Raw genomic sequence first — 20,646 nt, forward strand, 5'->3', positions numbered from 1 at the left:
CACTATTATCTGATTATCATTTCATGTTATCTTGAGTAGAAATAAGGAGGCTTTCTTTAAAAATTTTTGTTTGTTTGTTTTTTAATAAAAATTTCCTGGAGTTCCCTTTTGGCTCAATGGGTTAAGAACCAGACTAGTATCCATGAGGATGCAGGTTTAATCCCTGGCCTTGCTCAGTTGGGTTAAGGATCTGGCATTGCTGTAAGCTGTGGAGTAAGTCACAAGTGGGGCTCTAATTCGACCCCTAGCCCAGGAACTTCCATAGAAAAACAAAATAAAAAAATTAAAAAATAAAAATTTTCTGATCAATTTCTGGTTTTGCTATTGTGAATTTTACTCACTGCATTATTGAGAAAGAGAGGGAGGTGGAAGGAGGGAGGGAAGGAAAGAGGGAGGGAAAGAAAAAACTGTTATTCAGTTTAGAGCCTGAAAATGTTTGGCCAAAGATTCTGCTAAACGCTCTTTTCATTAGGCTTCTCCTTACCCATAGTCTCCTTTCATAAGCATTTAGTTACTGCAGAGTATTAAAAATCCTCAATAAACTGAAGGCATTTCATGTATTTATTATAGTCTATATAGAATTCACAGAGTTATATTTACACATTCAAGGAAAATAACAGCTTTTAAAATCCATTCAAAGTTGAAACCCTTAAATTGGTTTTCAGAAGGTAAAGTGGTCACTTATTCAAGAGCTCACTGATATAAACAAGTCAAGACAATCGAATTGTTTCAGATTTTTCCCCTTGACTTGATCATGTCCCCCAGACAGCACCTAAATAAGGCCCCAAAGATAATAGAGTCAGAGAGGCTTTTTGTAGATATGCCTTCTTCCATGGTTACCACATGCTTAGGGTTCACCAAGTCATGGAGTAAGGTGGGAGGGATCCAAGACCCATTTTGCAGAGGAGCAAACTGAGGTACACAGGTGGGAGAGTTATGAACTACTTTTAGTCACAGGTTTGACCTCCTCTGTGACCCCAAGTCTTGCTCAACCCCATTTGCTCAGGGTGAGGTGAGCTTGCCACAGAAAAGAAGGGTGTTGGTGTGAATGTGCCTTATGAAGAACAGGAAGGGGTGGTTTGCCACAAACTGAGCTCGGATGGGAAGTCTTTTTACCACCAGGATGTCCCCCGTGGCTGCAGCTGCCTCCGTGCCTTCCTCATTGACATCCACATAGGACTTGTGTATGACCTTTGATACATAGAGGCCCTTGGCTGATGACATTCCAGAAAGATCAGCTTTGACCCAGTTGAAGATGTCTGTCATCCCCAAGGATTTTAACAGGGAATTTAGCTCATACTTGATTTCCAGTTTGAATCGAGGGAGATGCACTTCCACGTCCCTTTCCACCATGTTCGACGGGCTGGTCCACTCCTGAAATGTCTTGGAGTTCAGCTGCCTTTCTACCTAAGAAACAGACACCCACCCTCTGTATTAAATGCTCTTTGTTTTATAATTCTCAGTGTGAAGGATTCAACGCCAGTTTCTCTTCTACCTTTAAATGGTGCTCAAATTATATATATAATTTAATATACAATATTTTAAAAAGACTCACATTCAGCCACATCTTTTTTCTTCTATTGTTTACCTCTCCTTGGTATTTCATGATTAAACTTCTCAAATGTGTACCCTACACTCTTCGGCCTTAATTGTCTCTGCATGTGGGCATCTCTTAAACTCCCTCTTTTGCCTCTGAAGTCACTGTGTCCCCACTTCCTAGATGAATTCAACTGTCTTTTCCTGGCTGTCATACCTGAAACATTTAGTCGCCTCTCCTCTATGAACTGCTTTCCCATTTGGCTTCTGTGATGCCAGGACTCCCTGTCCCACTGCTCCAAGCCCCTTGTGTCCTCTCCTTCATTGCATCATTAGCTGAACCCTAGATGACCTTTGTGCCTCCGCCCAGTGATTCAGCTTAAGCCTCTGTGCTCAGATTTCCTCAAGTCGCCTCACAACTCTGACCTCCCATCCTACATCCAGTTTCCTAAGTTTCTGAAGCCCTTCAAACCTGTCCCTTTGGGCATTGAAACTGTCTGGCCAGCCCTCCCCATAGCTCCAACCCAGTGTGTCAAACCCCATCAATCTACTACAGGAGTTGGAAACTTTTTTGTCACTCTCTCCCCGTTCTCACTGTATAAAATCAGACATTGAGTAAAGGTGGTTTTACTTCCTAAGCATCTTTTTCCTTTTGTCCTTTTCTGACCTAATCCCACTTACCACCACTTTATGTCAAAGCCATCTCGCTGCCCCATATTTCTAAGGCATTTGCACATGCTCTCTGCTCTGGTTAGAACAACAGGGAACGACCCTTGTTCCACTTCATCTTCTACTCATCCAGTGAGGCTTGCATTGACATTACTCTTACAGAAAAGCTTCCTGATCTCCTCTTTCAAATTTGCACCCTCTCTACTTCCATAGGACTTTCTGCATGAATCATAAGTTACCAAAGACCACTTCTAAACTGTTTCCAAAAATGCTGTATAGCTTCAAATATGCAGCCCACAGGTCTCCAGAGACCCAAGCACCCCTACACTCACCACACCTCCACACCGGTCCTCATGGTCCGGGCTGTGCTTCTCTTCCTAGAAAGTCCGGATGCAGACATCCCAGCCCAGGTATTTCAAGAAGCCTTCCCTACCCCTCACCCACCTGTGCCACTTTGCTTTCCCCTCACAAAGACACTCCCCAACTGTGGTCATCCTATCCATGTGTATGTCAGCCTTGGCAAGGTCCCAGGGCTCTACTGGTGTCCCAAGAAACAGTTACTGTAGCAGAGCATTGGATGTGCCAGCAAGGCTGCAGAGGAGGTGGGGTCACCCCCATCAGTGGCTCATCTGCTCTGTGCTAGGCAGCTTTGGCTGCAGCCACAGAGAGGGGTTAGACCCAAACTTCTTCCACCACCATGCCTTCATCTCAATGGCTGAGATGCTCATTCCCCCACAAAACCAGGACAATAAAAATGGTGGTTAGTCTGCAAAAGCGTGTTACATTTGGCTCATAAATACCTCTCTGGGGAGTTCCCATCGTGGCGCAGCAGAAACGAATTTGACTAGGAACCATGAGGTTGCAGGTTTGATTCCTGACCTCGCTCAGTGGGTTAAGGATCTGGCATTGCTGTAAGCTGTGTGGTGATCTGGTGTTGCTGTGGCTGTGGCGTAGGCTGGCTGCTATAGCTCTATTAGACCCCTAGGCTGGGAACCTCCTTATGCTGCAGGTGCGGCCCTAAAAAGGAAACAAAAAGAAAGAAAGAAAAGAAATACTGCTCTGGAACTGAAGACAGCTTCTCTCTGTGGACTGAGAGACCAACCAGGGTTATAATTGCATCACTGTAGAAAGCCATTTCCAAAAAACTCAAAGACAAATATATGTGTATATTGGTACAACAGGCACTTTTGCCTCCATGTGTCCTTTTTTTAAATGTAAGAATAGATTGTTTTCTCCAAATATATTATCCTGAAGGCAAGAATGGGGTGCTCCCCCCTTCCTCTCACAGCTCCTGGGCAATACTGCTAAACCTAGAGCGTGATGGAATTAGTGACTGACAGCACCACCATCATGTGGTACATATTAGTGGTGTGTTTGCGTGTGTGTGTGTGTGTGTGTGTGCACATGTTCACGTGCATCTGTGCTTTCACCACACATTAGCGTTCTTGTAACCTTACCTGGTCTAGATCATTCGTGCCCACTGGAAGCAGAATAATCATGCTTAGTTCGTGGTTAACATAGGGCAGCTCAAGAACTTGCATCTGTGGCTCCTTGATGGTGGCCAATTTAAACTTTCCAGTTTGACACATCATTTCCACAGTTACACTTTTACCCTGTTTAAGAAAACAAGATTGCAGCTAGATGGTACAGTTACATATGTGTGTGCATGTGTGCACATATATGTACATGGATTTTCTGGCATAACACGAATGTCTATGGTAACATTCTAAAGGCATGAGTAAAATAGAAGCTACAAAATACACCCTTTAAAACTTTTCATTGCAAAGTTATATGATTTTTTTTTGTTTGAAAATAAGTTTTTATTAGTGCCTGACTAGTTAATATAACATATATAGTAGTAAAGATGACAACATATTTTCTAAAAACAAAGCCAAATTTTCCAGATAAAATGATTTATGTGGAAAAATGAGATTATAGGAGCATCTCCTTTTTTCATCCAGTTAGAGACTTTCTGGGAGAAAAATAATACAGATTACTTTATTGTGCTGCTAGAGAAAACAGTTGCTAGATAAAGCATATTTGGGAAGCGTGCATACACAGGAGAACAGTACGAAAACAGTAAGAAAATAACAGCCTTTTTTTTTCTTCCAGAGCCCCTCAGAGTCCAATGGCCCCAGTTAAGTGCCCTGTGAAAAAGGCTACTGTCACTTCATAAGGAACAATGAAAATAAAATTCATACAAGTACAATGAAAACCTAGACCAGTATTTTCACTCAAACTTTCTAAATTGTCCCTAAATGTTTATGGCATTCTCCAAAATTTATTGTCATCTGAAAATAAAATACTTACCTTACTTAGCTGAAATGGGGTTTTAATCGTCTCTTTTTCCTGAAATTTATTTTGCCATTGTCCTTTGAAATAAATGGCATTCACCAGGACCATGACACAAGAAGAGTCAATTGTGCCCTTTCCAAAGAGGTTAGTGACTTTTCCTTGTAATAAAAAACAAGAATAAGTAACATATTTGGATTTGAACTTGTTGGTAATAGAAAGTTGAAGAGTCACAAGAAATTTGGAGTGGTCAATGGGGACCTGCTCTGTAGCACAGAGAATTCTGCTGAATATTCTATGATCATTCATACAGATAAGAATCTAAAAAAGAATGGGTGTATGTATATGTATAACTGACCTACACCACAGCTATGGCAACACTGGATCCCTTAACCCACTGTGCCAGGTCTGGGATCAAACCCATGCCTCCACAGCATCCCGAGCCACTGCAGTTGGATTCTTAACCCACTGTGCCACAGCGGGTCTCCAATTTATAAATTTTTTGGAATTATGACCTGTCATACAATATGAAACAAGGATATCTTGAATATCAGACTCTAAGCTCGTTGAGAGTTTTAATTTTTATTGAACTTTTGACCCAAACACAGCACAACACCTAGCATGCAATATCAATGTCTAACATTAAATGATCTCCTTCCCTCTCTCTCTATGTGTGTGTGTGTGTGTGTGTGTGTGTGTGTGTGTGTATTTGAATGAATGAGTGGATAAATAAATGCACAAATGGATAACAAAATAACAGTAACAATCAACAATCTATATAAATACATAGCATGTGGATTCCTAATGCACGCCCATGACAGACAACACTAATCAATCCATTCATTTATGCTAAAAATTTTTAAGAGACTGGTATGTGCCAGGCATTAAATCAAGGCTAGAGCACTAACCTAAATAGACCTCACCCAGCTTCCTCCTTTAGTGTTAACTCAGCAAGTTCATCAACAGAGCTCAAATAAAGTTTGGAGAAACATGTGTGACTTATCCATACCATTAGTTTTACTTTCAACCCAAGCGTTAATAGTTTTCCTCGTTTCTTCCGCAGACCGTTCAAAATCAACAGTTTGCAGGCTGGCTTGATACAGTTTCTCAGAACAGTTTAAGTATTGCTGTAAAAGAAAGGGCAATTGCACAACAACACAAAAATAGTGTAAGAAAGGCCAAACCCTGCCCCTTGGCATATTCTAAGTTCACACCAGGTAAACAAAGCAGCTCATGTATGTACATCTGAAAGGAAGTGGAATCTGTACACACCTGTCCCTTGGTATCCACTGGGGACTGGTTCCAGAACCCCCATGGACACCAAAATCAGCTCAAATTTAATCTTTTAAAGATGAATGTCATGTGACACTTCTCATTCTTCATTTTATTTTAGCCTGTGAGATTCAGAGGATGCCAAGAAAGCTGTTGACCACCGTCCAGAAGGGACTTACCTTGTGAAATGCCATTGCCTTTGTCCCGTAGAGTCTGTTGGCAATGCTGAGGGTATAGTTAGAGTCTGGCTGGTTGATTTGAGAGAATAGGACTCCAAACTGTGAATGAATCCTTCCAATTTGACTGCACTGAAGCACCAGTTTAAAAAAAAAAGAAAGAAAGAAAGAATAGAGTATTAAATTGCTTGATTTCTTGCCATTGGAGAGTATAAATAATGTGAAAACAATTATACAGTAAAGTGTTTGCCTCTGAATAAAAGGGCAGTGACTACTAACAAACAAGGAGTTGGCCAGTTTCAAGCATTTTCCTTCTTGAGATTGCCTCTCTCAAGATAATCTTGGCACTCTGGGACTTTGGTTACAGACTGTGCAGAATTAAAAACTACTACAAAACATGCATGTATTTAGCTCCAGGGGCTTAATCCAAAAGCAGAAGTTTTTATAAATAAAGAGATCCTAGGGAGGATTTTCAGGGCAATGATCAAGTTTTATTGCTGCCTTCGTACTGAAACAATAATTTCTCTTTTCTATCACTCTCCTTTCAATGTCTCCATTTTCTGTGGGACCATTTAATCAGAGGCTCACTGAACTTATCTTACTCACCCATCTGTCCTTCACAAGAGGAAATCAGTTAAACATGCAGCTTCGATGCATCTCAATTTATGGACTTTATAGGGGTTATGCCTATATTCCCTAAAGGGAATATTTCTGAACTCTGGGCTTTCATCTAAGAATAAGTTGTGTTCTGTGAAGCAAGCATTCTGTGACTCTGTATACATTTATGTATTTTCTCCATGAAACACAGAATTATTTTCATGTGGCAGTTCTATTTAATTTGTTGTTGTTGTTGTTGTCTTTTTAGGGCCACACCTGTGGCATATGGAAGTTCCCAGGCTAGGAGTCAAAACAGAACCACAGCTGCCAGCCTACACCACAGCTTTAGCAATGAAAGCCCCAAGCCACATCTGAGACCTATGCCACAGTGTTCAACAACATTGGATCCTTAACCCAATGAGTGAGGCTGGGAATCGAACCCATATCTTCACAGATACTAGTCAGGTGCTTAACCTGCTGAGCCACAACGAGAATTCCAGTTCTATTTAATTTTGATGTCAAAGGAATCCATTTCTTGGAAAGAACAGGGACCATAGTCCCAGATCATGTGGGTTGGGTGACATGGTCCTGTTGTCCTGCTACATCATTATCTTTTCTCAGCCCCTCGCAGGACAGAAAAACCTGACACTGCATAGAGGAGGCCAGCAGACTCAACATGGGGCACAGTCCTTAAAAGAACAGAGAAGTTTGAGTAAGGGGTCAAGGGATCATATGGTAAAATCTGGGGCAACTTTATTATTGTCATTAGCATCATTCTATGGTACTCTACTGGGCATGGCCATCCTCAGGAAGGTTAATAGAATAAATCAAGGGAGGTATCGCTAGCACTTTTACGGGTGCAGAAGGGGTTCCACCACTCAACCTCTGGACTGGATTATTTCTTGGCATCTGACAGCTTGGCAGTGATATGATCATACCTTAGCTGAGTCCTTGAACTCTGGTCCTAATGACTCTGCAATGTGATTAAAGTGAAGCACCTAGGAAAAGAAAATGGGATGGATTGGCATCAAAAGCCACATCCAGCCTTTTGAGGTTAGCAGTTACAAGGATCTGTTTTTCCATTTCAGATAAAGAACAAAAGTAATGGCTAATGTTTAATGATGCTATAGTCAAATTCCTGAACTAAGCCTTTACGCATATTACTTGATCCTCTCAACAACTTTATAACTAGATGCCATTATCCTCATTTTCTGTTAGGGAAATTGAGTAAATGAGATTAAGTGACTTGCCCCCAGACTAGGGTCTGTCAGGCCCCAGGCCCTGAGCTCTCGATCCATGAGGCTTTTCTGTCCCTCTCCCACTGTTCTCAGGCCATCACTATGACAAGTGCCTGCCTGGGATCCCATAAAACATGACATGGTTTCCCAATACAATACCTATTTTAAATGCAAGAAGGTCATGAAAGTGCATCAAAATATGGAATAAAGAAATAAAGGACAAACAATAATAAGATGTATTATTCTCGAAGTTGTCATGTGACATTCTTCTAGACTTTCCACAGCGATTAAAAATATGTATGTAATGGGGAAACTACTGCGTATCAGCCTAGGCAACCTGAAAAATCACCCTTTTGTGTACTCTTAGTCTCAATTTCCCCATCTGTAAAATGGAGGTAACAATCCCTACCTTGGCCCCACCGGATTGCTATGGACTTCAAATGTATTCACGGATACTTTTAAAATCTTGATAGCTTTTAAAGTGTCACTAAGTTTTTTTGTGGTTTTTTTTTTTTCTTATTTATGGCAGCACCTGCCGCATATGGAATTTCCCAGGCTAAGGGTTGAATCAGAGCTACAGCTCCCAGCCTACACCACAGCCACAGCAATACCAGATCCAAGCCACGTCTTCAACCTATGCCACAGCCTGTGGCAACTCCGAATCCTTAACACATTGAATGAGACCAGGGATCGAACCCACATCCTCTCAGAGACTACTTCAGGTTCTTACTTACTGAGCCACAATGGGAACTTCTCCTTAAGTTTTATTTTAAGTTGGAATTCCCATCATGGCTCAGCAATTAATGAACCCAACTACCGACTAGCAACCAAGAGGATGCAGATTCAATCCCTGGCCTCGCTCAGTGGGTTAAGGATCCAGCATCGCCATGAGCTGTGGTGTAGGTTACAAGCTTGGATCTAGCATTGCTGTGGCTGTGGTGTAGGCTGGCAGCTGTAGCTCCGATTGCATCCCTGGCCTGGGAACCTCCACATGCCACAGGTGTGGCCCTAGAAAAAGACAAAAAAAAAAGTTTTATTGTAAGTTAAAATTGTAGAAGGTGAGAATTATACCATAGGTGTATTCTCTGTTATGTTTAAATCCCTGGAAAGATGAACTCTAAAAGTAAACTGCAGACATTTGTGTGTGAAACCAGTAACTGTAAGGATGGGCCTATGCACAGCGTGAGTTGTGTAATTTTCATTATAACATGTTGCATTATTTAAGCCATGATTTCATACGAAATATGATTTGCCCAAGTGTGTTTCTTCTTTCACAAGATGGTAGATCTTTCTTGGTGTAAAGATGTAAGTGGTTTGGCTGAAACTGGGGATCATGGAAGACCTCCAGGCTACAGGGAAATCAGCCTCCATACCTTTTCCATCTGCTCTGCACTGTTTCCTCTGGCTCCAAGGAGGATCATACTTAGAGCGTAAAGCAGACTCAGTGGAGAAAAGAAGATGTTATCTCCCCCGTGGTTACTGCTCAGCTCTTTGAACACATCAAGGCAAAATTCAACATTTGCGTTGCTGAGGGAATCCATTTCGTGCAAACCTGAGAACAGAAGAGGAAAAAAACCCTTAGACTATCACTTGGATGTACAGATAATATCTAGTGTTCAGTTATTACATTTCATGAATTTAAGAATCTGAGTACACAGCTTCATGAAAAATGACAGCCTGTTATCCCAATTTCTGAGAAGGTAATAAATGCCAAAAGGGGAAGTGGCAGCATTTGCAGTAGCCTTAGATTCTAATGAGTAGAAGATTCACTGTCCCTTTAAACCAGTAGTGCAAAGCTATCTCACTGTTATTTGTATACAATTACAAGTGATCTGTAATTATTCCAGAGCAAAAGAGCAGAAGGAATTAGATCTTTTTGCTTTTGATTTCCATGCATGAAGACATTCCTCATCCTGGAATTCGTACAGAAAAATCCTTGAGCTACACAAGCTCAGCCAAAAGATATTTTCCCACTAGGCTGTCCACCTTAACAGCCTCCATCAGGTCATTCTTGCACAAGCAAGGTAAGAGGTAATAAAGCAAACTTGGGTAAAGTCCTCTGCACATTTTTACCTCCTTGGTGAAACCTCCTTTCCTGTATCCTCTACAAAAGTAAGGGGCTATTAGCAAATAGGTCATGCTGTCAGAAGGGGGCCAAAGCCCTCAGCCCAGCAAGATGATAGTGAAAAGGGAGGAATAAAGGAGGGAAATTCGAGAAAAAAGATGACACTGGGAATGTGTATTCTCTGAGGGCCATGGCATAGACAGGAAGGGTTTATTTACTCAGTCCCACAAACACTGACCAAATACTGCTAAGCACAGGGAGCTGTTGATACGCAATGATGGAGCATCATTCTTGCCCTCCTGGATGTTTCACTTTTCAGGACCCTCCATTGCCAGCAGACACTTTCTTCCTTTAATTTTGGGCCATCATCCTCTCTTGTTTCACCCCTAGCTTATTTGGCCATCCCTTCTCAGTCTATTTGGCAGGATCTTCCTCACATCCCCAACCTCTGTACATCCTAACGCATCAGGATTTCAATCTTGGCCCTTTCTATTTTTGCTCCTACAGGTGATCTCTTAAAGCAACCTCAAGCTTTAAGTGTTGCTGATATGCTGTTAGCTCCTGAATTTATATTACCCCTGAATTCCAGATTCATGTATCCACTGCCTAGTCAACATATCTGCTTGAGGGTCTAATACACATCTTCCTACACTCGGGACTTCCTAACCCTTTCTCCAGCCTACTCCCCCAACAGCCTTCTTCATCTCCCCTAGTGGCTGTTCCAGTCTTTCATTTGCTTGAGCCAAAAACCTTGGAGTCATCCTTAAACACTATTTCATTCATCTTCTATTCAGCCTATCAAAAATCCCCTTTTCCCTATCTTTAGAAATATTCACTGTCTGCCCATTTCTTACTCTCTCCAAATAGCACCCTGGTCAAAGCTATCATCATGTCTCTCCTGGATTATTGAAATAGCCTCCTAACTTATTTTCCCACTACAGACCTTTTTCATTACATTTCCTAGAGACTAAAGAGAGATGTTTTTAAAAGATCAGTTCTTGGAGTTCCCACCATGGCTCAGTGGAAACGAATCTGACTAGTATTCATGAGGACACAGGTTCAATCCCTGGCCTCCCTCAGTTCATTAAGGATCAGTTGCTGTGAACTGTGGTGTATGTAGGTCACAGACATGGCTCGGATCCTGCATTGCTGTCGTTGTAATGTAAGCCTGCAGCTGCAGCTCCAATTTGATCCCTAGCCTGGGAATCTCCATATGCCATGGGTACAGCCCTAAAAAAAGGACAAAAATAAATCATTCATTCATTGATTCATAAAAAAATATCAGTTTCTTTATGTACTAATTGCCTAAGGACTCTTCATGGCCTCTGCTCAAAACTCCAATGGTTTCCCTTTCTCTCTGAGCAGAAGCCAAACACCCGTCCATGACCAAGAAGCCTTCATGGTCTGGCCTCAGACCTCATCTGCTAATCTCCCAGCTCACTCTGTTCTAGCCACATCACCTTCTTGCATGCCTTCAACATGCCAAGCAGACTCCAGCTCAGGGCTGTTGCACTTTCTATCCCTCTTCTGGGATGCTCTTCCCACAGGACACAAATGGCTCACCCCAGCAGCTCAGTCATTTCTCTGCTCACATAGCATCTCGTCAATAAGGCTTTCACTGACCATTTATCTAAAACATCAGCCCACACCTCCAGTTAGTCTCCATCCCATTACCCTAGTTGAGATATATATATATATATATATATACACACACATATATACAATTATTTTTATAAATATATAACTATGTATTTATTTGCCACATATACTGAATATGTATATATTCATATATTATATATAAATGTGCTTATATACATATAAATAAATAATATTTGCATTTATTTAGATAAATTAAATCCTTATATATACCATACATGCATTTATTGTCTGATTCCCCTTCCTCTGGAGTATAGCCTCCATTAAAGCAAAGAGTTTGTTTTTTTTTATGCTTTATTCCAGCACTTAGCTGTGGCCATAGTGTGGAAGGAAGAAATGAGGGAAGCAAATTTAGTGTGATCAGTACTGTGATACACAGAATATTCTGTACACAGACTACTGGGGAAGCACAGGGGAGCGACAGAGCCAACCCAAGAGTTATATGAAGACTCCCTGGAGGAGGTGATATCCTTGCTGGAGGAGGAGATATCCTTCCTGGAGGAGGTGATATCACTGCTTCTTAAACAATGAAATTAGGGAGTTCCCATTGTGGCTCATTGGGTTAAGAACCCAACTAGTATCCTTGAGGATGTGGGTTTGATCCCTGGCTCAGTAGGTTAAGGATCTGGTGTTGTAGGTCGCAGAGGTGGTTTGAATCCTGTGTTGTTGTGGCTACAGCTCTGATTCAGCCCCTGGCCTGGGAACTTCCATATGCTACAGGTGTCAACCAAAAAAATAATAATAAAATAAAATAAAATAAAATATTGCCTACCATTCAGCCCTTCCCTTCCAATCCCCTTTTCCATGCTAAGAGAAGACAGATTTCCAGGTACAGATTTCATCTAGCCATGTGTGTGTACTTTAGAGAAGTCTGCACACTCCCCAGGAATACGCCTTGATTGGTTTATGCCAACTGAGGTATTCTGTATCCAGTGTCAATAACTAGTTGGTAAAAATTTTCGGTTACAAGATGTATAAGATCTAATGTACCATGTGGTGATGATGGTTATTATTATTAATATCATTATTATTATATGATTGAAAGTTGCTGAGATTAGATCTTAAGCATCTTCATCATACACATGCTCAGGGTTAAATCTGTGAGATGATGGATGGGTTAATTGTCTTGATCTTGGTCATCATTTCACAATGTATATCAAATCATCACGTTATACACCTTAAATATATGCAATTATATTTGTCAACATCTCTCAATAAGATTGGAGGGAAAATAAATAAAACTTTGAAAATCAGAAGATGTGGCAATCCTTGCCAGTAAGGCAGGAGATGTTGCTTCAGGTCTTCAGGAAAATTCCTTCTGATAAAAAGGGACTCTCAGGAAGAAGCCAGCCATCTTCTTTGTTTCAGGGTTGTTTTGCCTTCATGTGACCATGATTGCAGCAGCTATTTTGTAACCAAGCCAGGGTGTAAGAGAGAATGATGGATAAATCCTGAGACTTTGATGACACACCATTGAATGGATGCATTAACTTACCCTGGATCTGCCTACCTTGGGACCTCCTGACTTATAAGAGGAGAACTTCTTATGGTTCAAGCTATTTTAGTTGAGTCTTCTGCTTCTTGCAGCTAGAAGCATCCCAACTCTCTTTAGGGCTTTCTTTATACGCCATTGTCCACCAGGAGCAGTTTGCCCACTGATCTCACATGCATTTTTTTCTAGCACAGACACATCTTTTCCCTTATTTAGTCCCCCAGGAAACTGGACCTTTTCTTCTTCCTTTCATCTTCTGGTCTATAGTTTTGACCTCTTTTAGAATTTTAGTCTAAACTCTTGTTCTCTAGGCTGTTCCAACAGATGACCAGTTTATATCTCTGCCTGTGTGTGTTTATTTTAGTTACTAACTTACCTTCTTTTCAGCCAGTACACATGTGAGCTGAGCTCCCTGGAAGTGTGCTCTCTGGGACATATGACCCCGCTAGTTACTAATTTAGGCATTCATGTCAGGCTTCTCACTAAAAGGGAGTTCAAAAAAGTTTCATGTGCTGAAAGCCAAACAGATCCAAAGGCTAAAGCCTGAGAACTGGGGCAGGGAGGGGAATGCATTGCTCAGCACTAATCAGTCAGAGAGAGACTGAAAACCAGTGTGTCACTCGTGGACTTTCAAAATAATGACCCCATGACATTTATGTTGTTAAAAGCATGATCACACATCCCTGTAATCGAAACTCATCCTAAAATAATCATTAAGGAGTAGATGTTTGTATTCCTATTATCAGACCACCAGCATAGTTTAATAGAGCCTGAGCCTCTAGGCTCAGGTTTTACTAAAAAATTTTAGGAACACATAATTAGAATTAATTCATGAACTTTGAGAGTTGGCATGTTTATTTGCAAGACAGAGTTTTAACTCTCGATTACCTAGCACTTATGAACTCTACTTTCTCCATTTTTTTCCCCAAAATTCCACCTTTCTAGCTGTTAGAAGAGTTCCTCCATAACAAGGTGTCATTATTAATCTTACATTCAACTGATTTATGCAGTAAGTTTAGTTGGGAATTTCCTCTACACCTGGGTGACTGTGTGAGTACGTGGGTCCATGGGGATGGATTTACAGACTCTTGTTCCTGGAACATGCTGGTCTTCCTCACTAGGTTTAGCACTCCTTGAGAGAAAGGAAAATTTACCTGGGAAATTATCAATGTCTTGCACAATCATCCATAAATAAATACGCATTAGTAAGAGTGACATTCTAAATATTTTGCAAAATCTCGTCTAATTAACATTACACAGTCAGTTTCAGGAAAGAGGAACCCATGCAACACCAAAGTCCCAAGGTTCATAGGGTCCGGCTAAAGGTGCAGGTACCCCAGGGGAGGCTCTGCCCAGGCAGTGAGGGAAAATTGGGAGAGACCTTAGGTGTAGAAGGACTTCAAAGTGAGCCTCAAAGAGAAAGAATTGCAAAAAATTTCCCTTTGTGGATCTTTCTGTCTGCTTTTAGGGTAAGATCTTTCCCAAGCAAAAGAGATATGTCATCTGGAAGCTGTCATGGGATAAAAGAGAAAAAGAAGGATGCCCGAGGTTGCAGCCCCTTAGAGTTTGAGAAGGGGGATTTTTATTCAGCAAAGGGGAGGAGAGAACATGTCTTTGAAGGGAATATTGACATTAAAAGATTGCAAGAAGACAGAGGGGCTGGGTCTGTCTTTCGGGGGGAATACATCTTCAAGGGTGGCTAAGACACTATGTTCTTACAGCCTGACATAGAAACTGGGTAGCTTTTAACCGTTTCGCAAGATTTAACTTGACTAGTGCCTCCTTCCCCTTCCCTAAAACAGGGCTCATCTTTCTCTCTCATGTGCTATCCCTCAAACTTCGTAAATTTCACAGTATGCTCATGGTCCTAAAAGTAAGAGCAACTTCAGAATGGTTACCCCATCCCACAAATACAAGCCATGAGACTTTATACCCCTTTGCAGAAATATGCCTCTTCCTTAAGAGACACATTTTAAAGTCATAAGAAGAAACTGACACTGAAGAAGGAAACATATATGATGTTTAACCTCAAGAAGAAGAAGAAGGAAGAGAAGGAGAAAAAGGAGAAAAGGAAGAAGAAAAAGAAGAAGAAGCTGAGACCAGGGAAATAAAGACATTCTTCCCAACACATAAAGTTATCAATAAGGCCAGTCCAGGGAGTTAAGAACCTCTAAGGAACTAAGAAGTATGTCACCACACAGAGGCCACAGCCATAGGTAACTAGCTCTGTTTTGAATAAGAGTTATTAAAGAGTAAGTAGAAGATATCAAGAGTTCTGTTTCACTAAACAAATCAGAGATTTGAAATCAGGTCAGTCTGCCTCTAGGATTTCACAATACGTACTGTCACTGATATTCAGACACGTGAATGTGTGCCTTAACAAGAGCCACCCTCAAGTAAAGAAGCTGCCCCCTCATTTTGGATCCTTGTCCCCCTGTGCAAATGCCATATTTTACTGCATTTATCTGTTTCCCTCTGACAAGACATTATAGAGTACAGAGTTACTTCTCTTTACCTTTGCTGCTTTGCAGTGGTGAAGTGGCAGAAGAGATTGGAGCTGCGTCCCTGAAGAGGAAATATAAAGCCTTTACTTTTTTGCCCCTCCCTTTCCATTTGTGTCCTTAGTGATTCAGCTCTACGCTTGCTTGGCAGAAAGTACAGCTCTGAGAAGGAAGTCCTTCTAAACGCCACCCGAGTAGCACTGAAGGGACTCTCAGGATGGCTGTGCTTTCTGGAAAAGGAGCCAGCTCTCAACCTCCTCCTGCTTTGCTAATGGGGAAGCACTGACAAGCCTAAACTCTATTCAAGAAAATAAGCTGTCTTTCTGAAAAGAATAACTTGAATGCATTCAAGCTGGGAGTGCCCTGTCTAGCATTGGAGGCATGGCCTGTGTCATGGGCATGGCCCATTGCTACTCAACAGGGGTGATGCTTCCTGGCTCAAGGCACATTCATCCCAAGATCTCCTGAGCTCTCCTGCATGGAGCTTATGTTTTTATGTGGAACTTCAACAAACTGCTGGCTGGTAACTCCTGTCCCATTAAAAGAACACAAGGATGAGCCCAAGCAGGATTTATTCTGTGGTTTCAGTTTAAGAGCTTGCTGGGAGCAGCAAGCCACCCCGCCTCCAGTGAGTTTCCAGGTATGATTCAGCCCTGTGTACTAAAGACTAGAGATGAGGGGTAGGGATGAAAGCTGGGAGACAAAAAATGTTTGGGGAGCACAGTAGCCAGAATCAGCACTGTGAGTCAAGCCCAGCTTCCCAGAGGCTCCTCTTGTCTGTGTGATACACAACCCAGCCACCCAGCTTGACTCCTCTGCCCAAACTTAAATGGTAAAGCCCGGATGGCCCTGCACTTATGAGAAGGTCCTTTATGACCAGTGATTTTTTTTTTTCTCTTTATCCTCAGCATGTGACAAGTTCTCAGTCAAAATTAAATCATTCCACAAGTCACAGGAACTAGAAACGTTAGGGTTAAAATTATGGCCTTACTAAAGTTGCCTGGTGGCTCAGCAGGTTAAGGATCTGGCATTGTCACTGCTGTGTTCAGGTCACTGCTGTGATGCAGGTTCCATCCCTGGCTCAGGAACTTCTGCATGCCATGGGAGCAGGCAAAAAATAAAATAAATAAAATAAAGACCCTACTATCCACTGTACCCATGAAGTTCTCATAAAAATAGTTATACACAGTCAACTTTGACTAAAAACCGTCCCAAATGTTGCTTAAACTTGGCTTCTGTCCATCAGTGCTGACTGGAAAAAAGGGGTAGCTTTTTTTTTTTTTTTTTTTGCTTTTTAGGGTGGCACCCCTGGCATATAGAAGTTCCCAGGTTAGGGGGCGAATCGGAGCTGCAAGCTGCCGGCTTATGTCACAGCCACAGCAATGCCAGATCCAAGCCGTTCTGTGACCTACACCACAGCTCATGGCAACATTGGATACTTAACCCACTGAGCAAGTCCAGGGCTCGATCCTGCATCCCCATGGACACTAGTTGGATTTGTTCCTGCTGTGCCACAATGGGAACTCCAAAAGGGGTAGCTTTTATTGCTTTTCCAGGAACAGGAGGCCACGGCTGGCTAATGCCTTAAAGACCATGCCCTCCTTTGAGCGAGAACAGGAAGGGGTATCATAGTTCAGGAGAGAAAAATAGAACCGCAGATAAGGATTCCCATAGATGCAAGCTTGCACTCTTCTTCAAAGCTGGCATCAGGCGGTCCTAGACAGGTTCTGGTGGTCCTTGAGGTTATAGTGCCATGACCACCTTTCTGGGATGAGGAATGCTTTTTTTTTTTTTTTTTTTGTCTTATGTCCTTTTAGGGCCACACCCACGGCACATGGAGGTTCCCAGGCTAGGGGTTTAATCGGAGCTGTTGCTGCCTGTCCACAGCCACAGCAACGCCAGATCTGAGCGGCGTCTGCGACCTGCACTACAGGTCATGGCACACCAGATCCTTAGCCCACTGAGAAAGGCCAGGGATCAAACCCACAACCTCGTGGTTCCTAGTCAGATTCATTGCTGCTGCGCCATGAGGGGAACTCCTGAAGAATGCTTTATCAAGTAGTTAACATCTTCCATTTGTTAGAGGTTTTAGTTTTTTGCAAAGAGCTAAAAGTTACTGTTATGTGTATCCCTTGAAGGGAAACCAGGACCCTGCTCCAAGGCTGCACTATTGTTTCTAATTTTTTTCTTTTCTTTTTTTTGTCTTTTTTTTTTTTTTTTTGTCATTTTAGTGCCATGGCATATGGAAGTTCCCAGGCTAGGGGTTGAATCTGAGCTGCAGCTGCCTGCCTATACCACAGCCACACAAACATGGGATCTGAGCCACCTAGTCAGATGTTTCTGCTGTGCTACAATGGGAACTCCCTACATTATTGTTTCTTGACTGTCCCTCCCTTTGTCCTGCATCCCCTCCCTTCCCAGATTAACGACTGTTTGAACCTACCCTTTGGGACTCAGGGAAGGTCTTGGAGGCTGAATGAAGCCTGTTTTCTTCAAACAAGAGATGGGGGACATAGAAAGGCTTTTGTGGAGTTCCCGTTGTAACGCAGCAGAAACGAATCCGAATAGGAGCCATGAGGTTGTGGGTTCAATCGCTGGCCTCACTCAGTGGGTTAAGGATCCGGCATTGCCATGAGCTGTGGTGTAGGTCACAGATGCGGCTCAGATCCCGTGTTGCTGTGATGTAGGCCAGCAGCTGTAGCTCCGATTTGACCCCTAGCCTGGGAACCTCCATATGCCTTGGGTGCGGCCCTAAAAAGCAAAGAAGAAGAGGAAGAAGGAGAAGGAGAAGAAGAAGAAGGAGAAGAAGAAGAAGAAAGGCTTTTGTACCCAGCCCCACAGGGCCATGTTCAGTTTCACAAATCTGTCCAGTCTTTCTCTGCTTTCTGATGTGAGCCAATTTCCAGTTAGGAGTTTCCGTCACTTCCATGGTTAGGGCTGATTCTCAACCTCTTCATCTTGTTCTCATTTCTTTTGAGATCCAGTAAGAAAATGTTTTTCTAAGTGAAACCAACAACACTTATGACTTAACCCAGCCAGAACCTAGATTGGGACTTACACCCACAATTTTTTTAATTAGAAGCATGCACCTGGTGTCTGGACGTACTGGGGTTCAGTTTCTTTGTGTCTCTGCACAGAAGGAATTCAGCGAGAGACAGTCATATGCAAGAAATAGATTTATTAAGATAGGACACTTGTAAGGGATACAAGTGGGCAGGCAAAGAAGTACTGCCCCTGTAATTGAGCAGTGCCCTGCGAGACTCCTGGGCACACAAGCGTTTCTGTGTCCTCCATTTCTCATTTTTAGGGAATAAGCTTCAGCCTCTAGGACCTTCCCTGAGTTCCAAGGGGCAATTGCTAACCAGGGAAGGGAAGGGGATGCAGTCAAGAGACAACAGTGCAGACTTGGAGCAGGATACTGGTTCCTCCTCAAGGAATATACATACGTAACAATATCTTTGAGCCTTTCTATAGAACTAAAGCCCCCAAAAAATACTTGATGAAACATTCTTCATTCTGGAATGAGGATCTCCAGAACCAGTCCTGTGGCCAGTAAACACCAGTTTTGAAAGACAATATAAGCTTGCCTCTACCCTGATCCTTATCCTTATCCTTATTTTCCATTCCCCAAACTATAAAACCACCTCCTAATCTCTTCCAAGGGGGGCACAGTCTTTAAGGCATTAGCCTGCTGTGGCCCCCTTTGTCTGGTAAAGCAAAAAAGCTATCTTTTCCTCCTTCAACCAAAACTCTGTCTTGGCATTTCTATTCGGCAACAGCAGAAGCCGAGTTATGGCAAAACTCAGAGCATTAGGTGGGCTCTATTTTTATAAACAAAGGAAAGTGGGAAGGGGAAAAAGAGTGCCTTCTTCCTGGTTCTTCCAGTAGATGTCAGGCTTATAACATTTGTATCCAGTAAGAGAATATTTGACCCTATGACAAAAACTAGGGCTGTCATGGTGCTTATTCAGATCAGCAGAAGGGTGGTAACATGTGCTAAAATAAGTTGAATCATCTCAGGTTTCTGCACAATGAAGGTCTCCTACTTTGGAATGTCATCTTTCTCTTAAATTCCTGTCCTTGGTCCTAAGGATTATTTTATCCTAAGATAATCTAGCTGAGCTTGAATGCAGACCTCATTTTATCTTTCTCTTAATGACCTGAGGCATATCTCATGGTTTTATTTGTGGTTTTATAGTTAAACAAGCCTGCTTTGTTCTGATAGCTTTCTTGAGTGATTATTAACTTACTGTGATCTCTCAAAGTTCCCTAGGTTTCCTTCTCTGTCTATAGTCCCCTGCTGGAACTTCTACAACTACCCATGTAAATATCCTACTCCATCCCTATCATAAGCTTTCCTGCTATCTAAGAATTGCGATGATCAAAGAAAGTCTTTTTCATCTTCATCCTAGGTCTAGATTATACCACTTACATTTTCCCTGTGAGAGGGGCTTTTCTTTTATTCCATTGGCACTTTCCTTCCAGATGGAAGGACACCCATTAGCATAACCCTCTTTGCTTTTCTTTACTCTCATTCACTCCTTCTCCTCTATTGTCCCTGAAAACACAGCCTTAGACCAAGTCTTGAGTGGCTGTGGTTTATTTGGGAAATTATCTCAGGGGATAGAAGCAGAAGAGAAAGAGGAGTAGATCAGGGAGGGGAAGGCTAATACAATGGTTGTTAAAAGTTGACCAATGATCCCTGATCCCATGGAACACTGGATAAACCTCTAACTTGTGTCTCAGAACTATCCACCTAGTGGGAAAATGAGGGAAGCATTTATCTATTAGCTTTCATTCCCATTGGTCAAGGAGGTCCCACGGGAGTCAACTCAGGCTGCACTTGTGTTGCAAGAAGGGGGCCTTTCCAGGGCCCCAAAATGGGCTCTTGTCTAATATCCACAAATGAATTGTCTGAGGAGGCACATATGCTGACAAAGCAAAAACTTTATTGGGAAGGGGTGCCCAGGTAGAGAGCAGCAGGGTAAGGGATCCCAGGAGAACTACTCTGGCCATGTGACTCAAGGTCTCCAGTGTTAGGAGAATGGGGTTAGTTTCCTGGTTGTCTCTGGCCAAATCGTCTTGCTTGGCCCATACTTGGTCTGGGACAGGGTCCCTCTTGGTGGCACATGCACCTCTCGGCCAAGATGGA

General features: G+C 42.3%; 1 protein-coding gene across 1 annotated transcript; it reads right to left on the reverse strand.

Moving 5' to 3' along the window:
• Nucleotides 1–543: 543 nt before the first annotated feature.
• On the reverse strand, nt 544–15,780 carry SERPINB11 (serpin family B member 11). Its single transcript, XM_047769482.1, has 8 exons — nt 15,509–15,780; nt 9,154–9,332; nt 7,481–7,540; nt 5,949–6,077; nt 5,507–5,624; nt 4,516–4,658; nt 3,663–3,818; nt 544–1,407 (listed from the first exon to the last, which is right to left on the reverse strand). The coding sequence occupies exons 2-8, from the start codon at nt 9,319–9,321 to the stop codon at nt 1,003–1,005; spliced, it is 1,179 nt and encodes a 392-aa protein (XP_047625438.1). The 5' UTR covers nt 9,322–9,332; nt 15,509–15,780; the 3' UTR covers nt 544–1,002.
• Between the last annotated feature and the right edge of the window lie 4,866 nt (nt 15,781–20,646).

The sequence above is a fragment of the Phacochoerus africanus genome, chromosome 2, assembly GCF_016906955.1.
Source record: "Phacochoerus africanus isolate WHEZ1 chromosome 2, ROS_Pafr_v1, whole genome shotgun sequence".
NCBI lineage: Eukaryota > Metazoa > Chordata > Mammalia > Artiodactyla > Suidae > Phacochoerus > Phacochoerus africanus.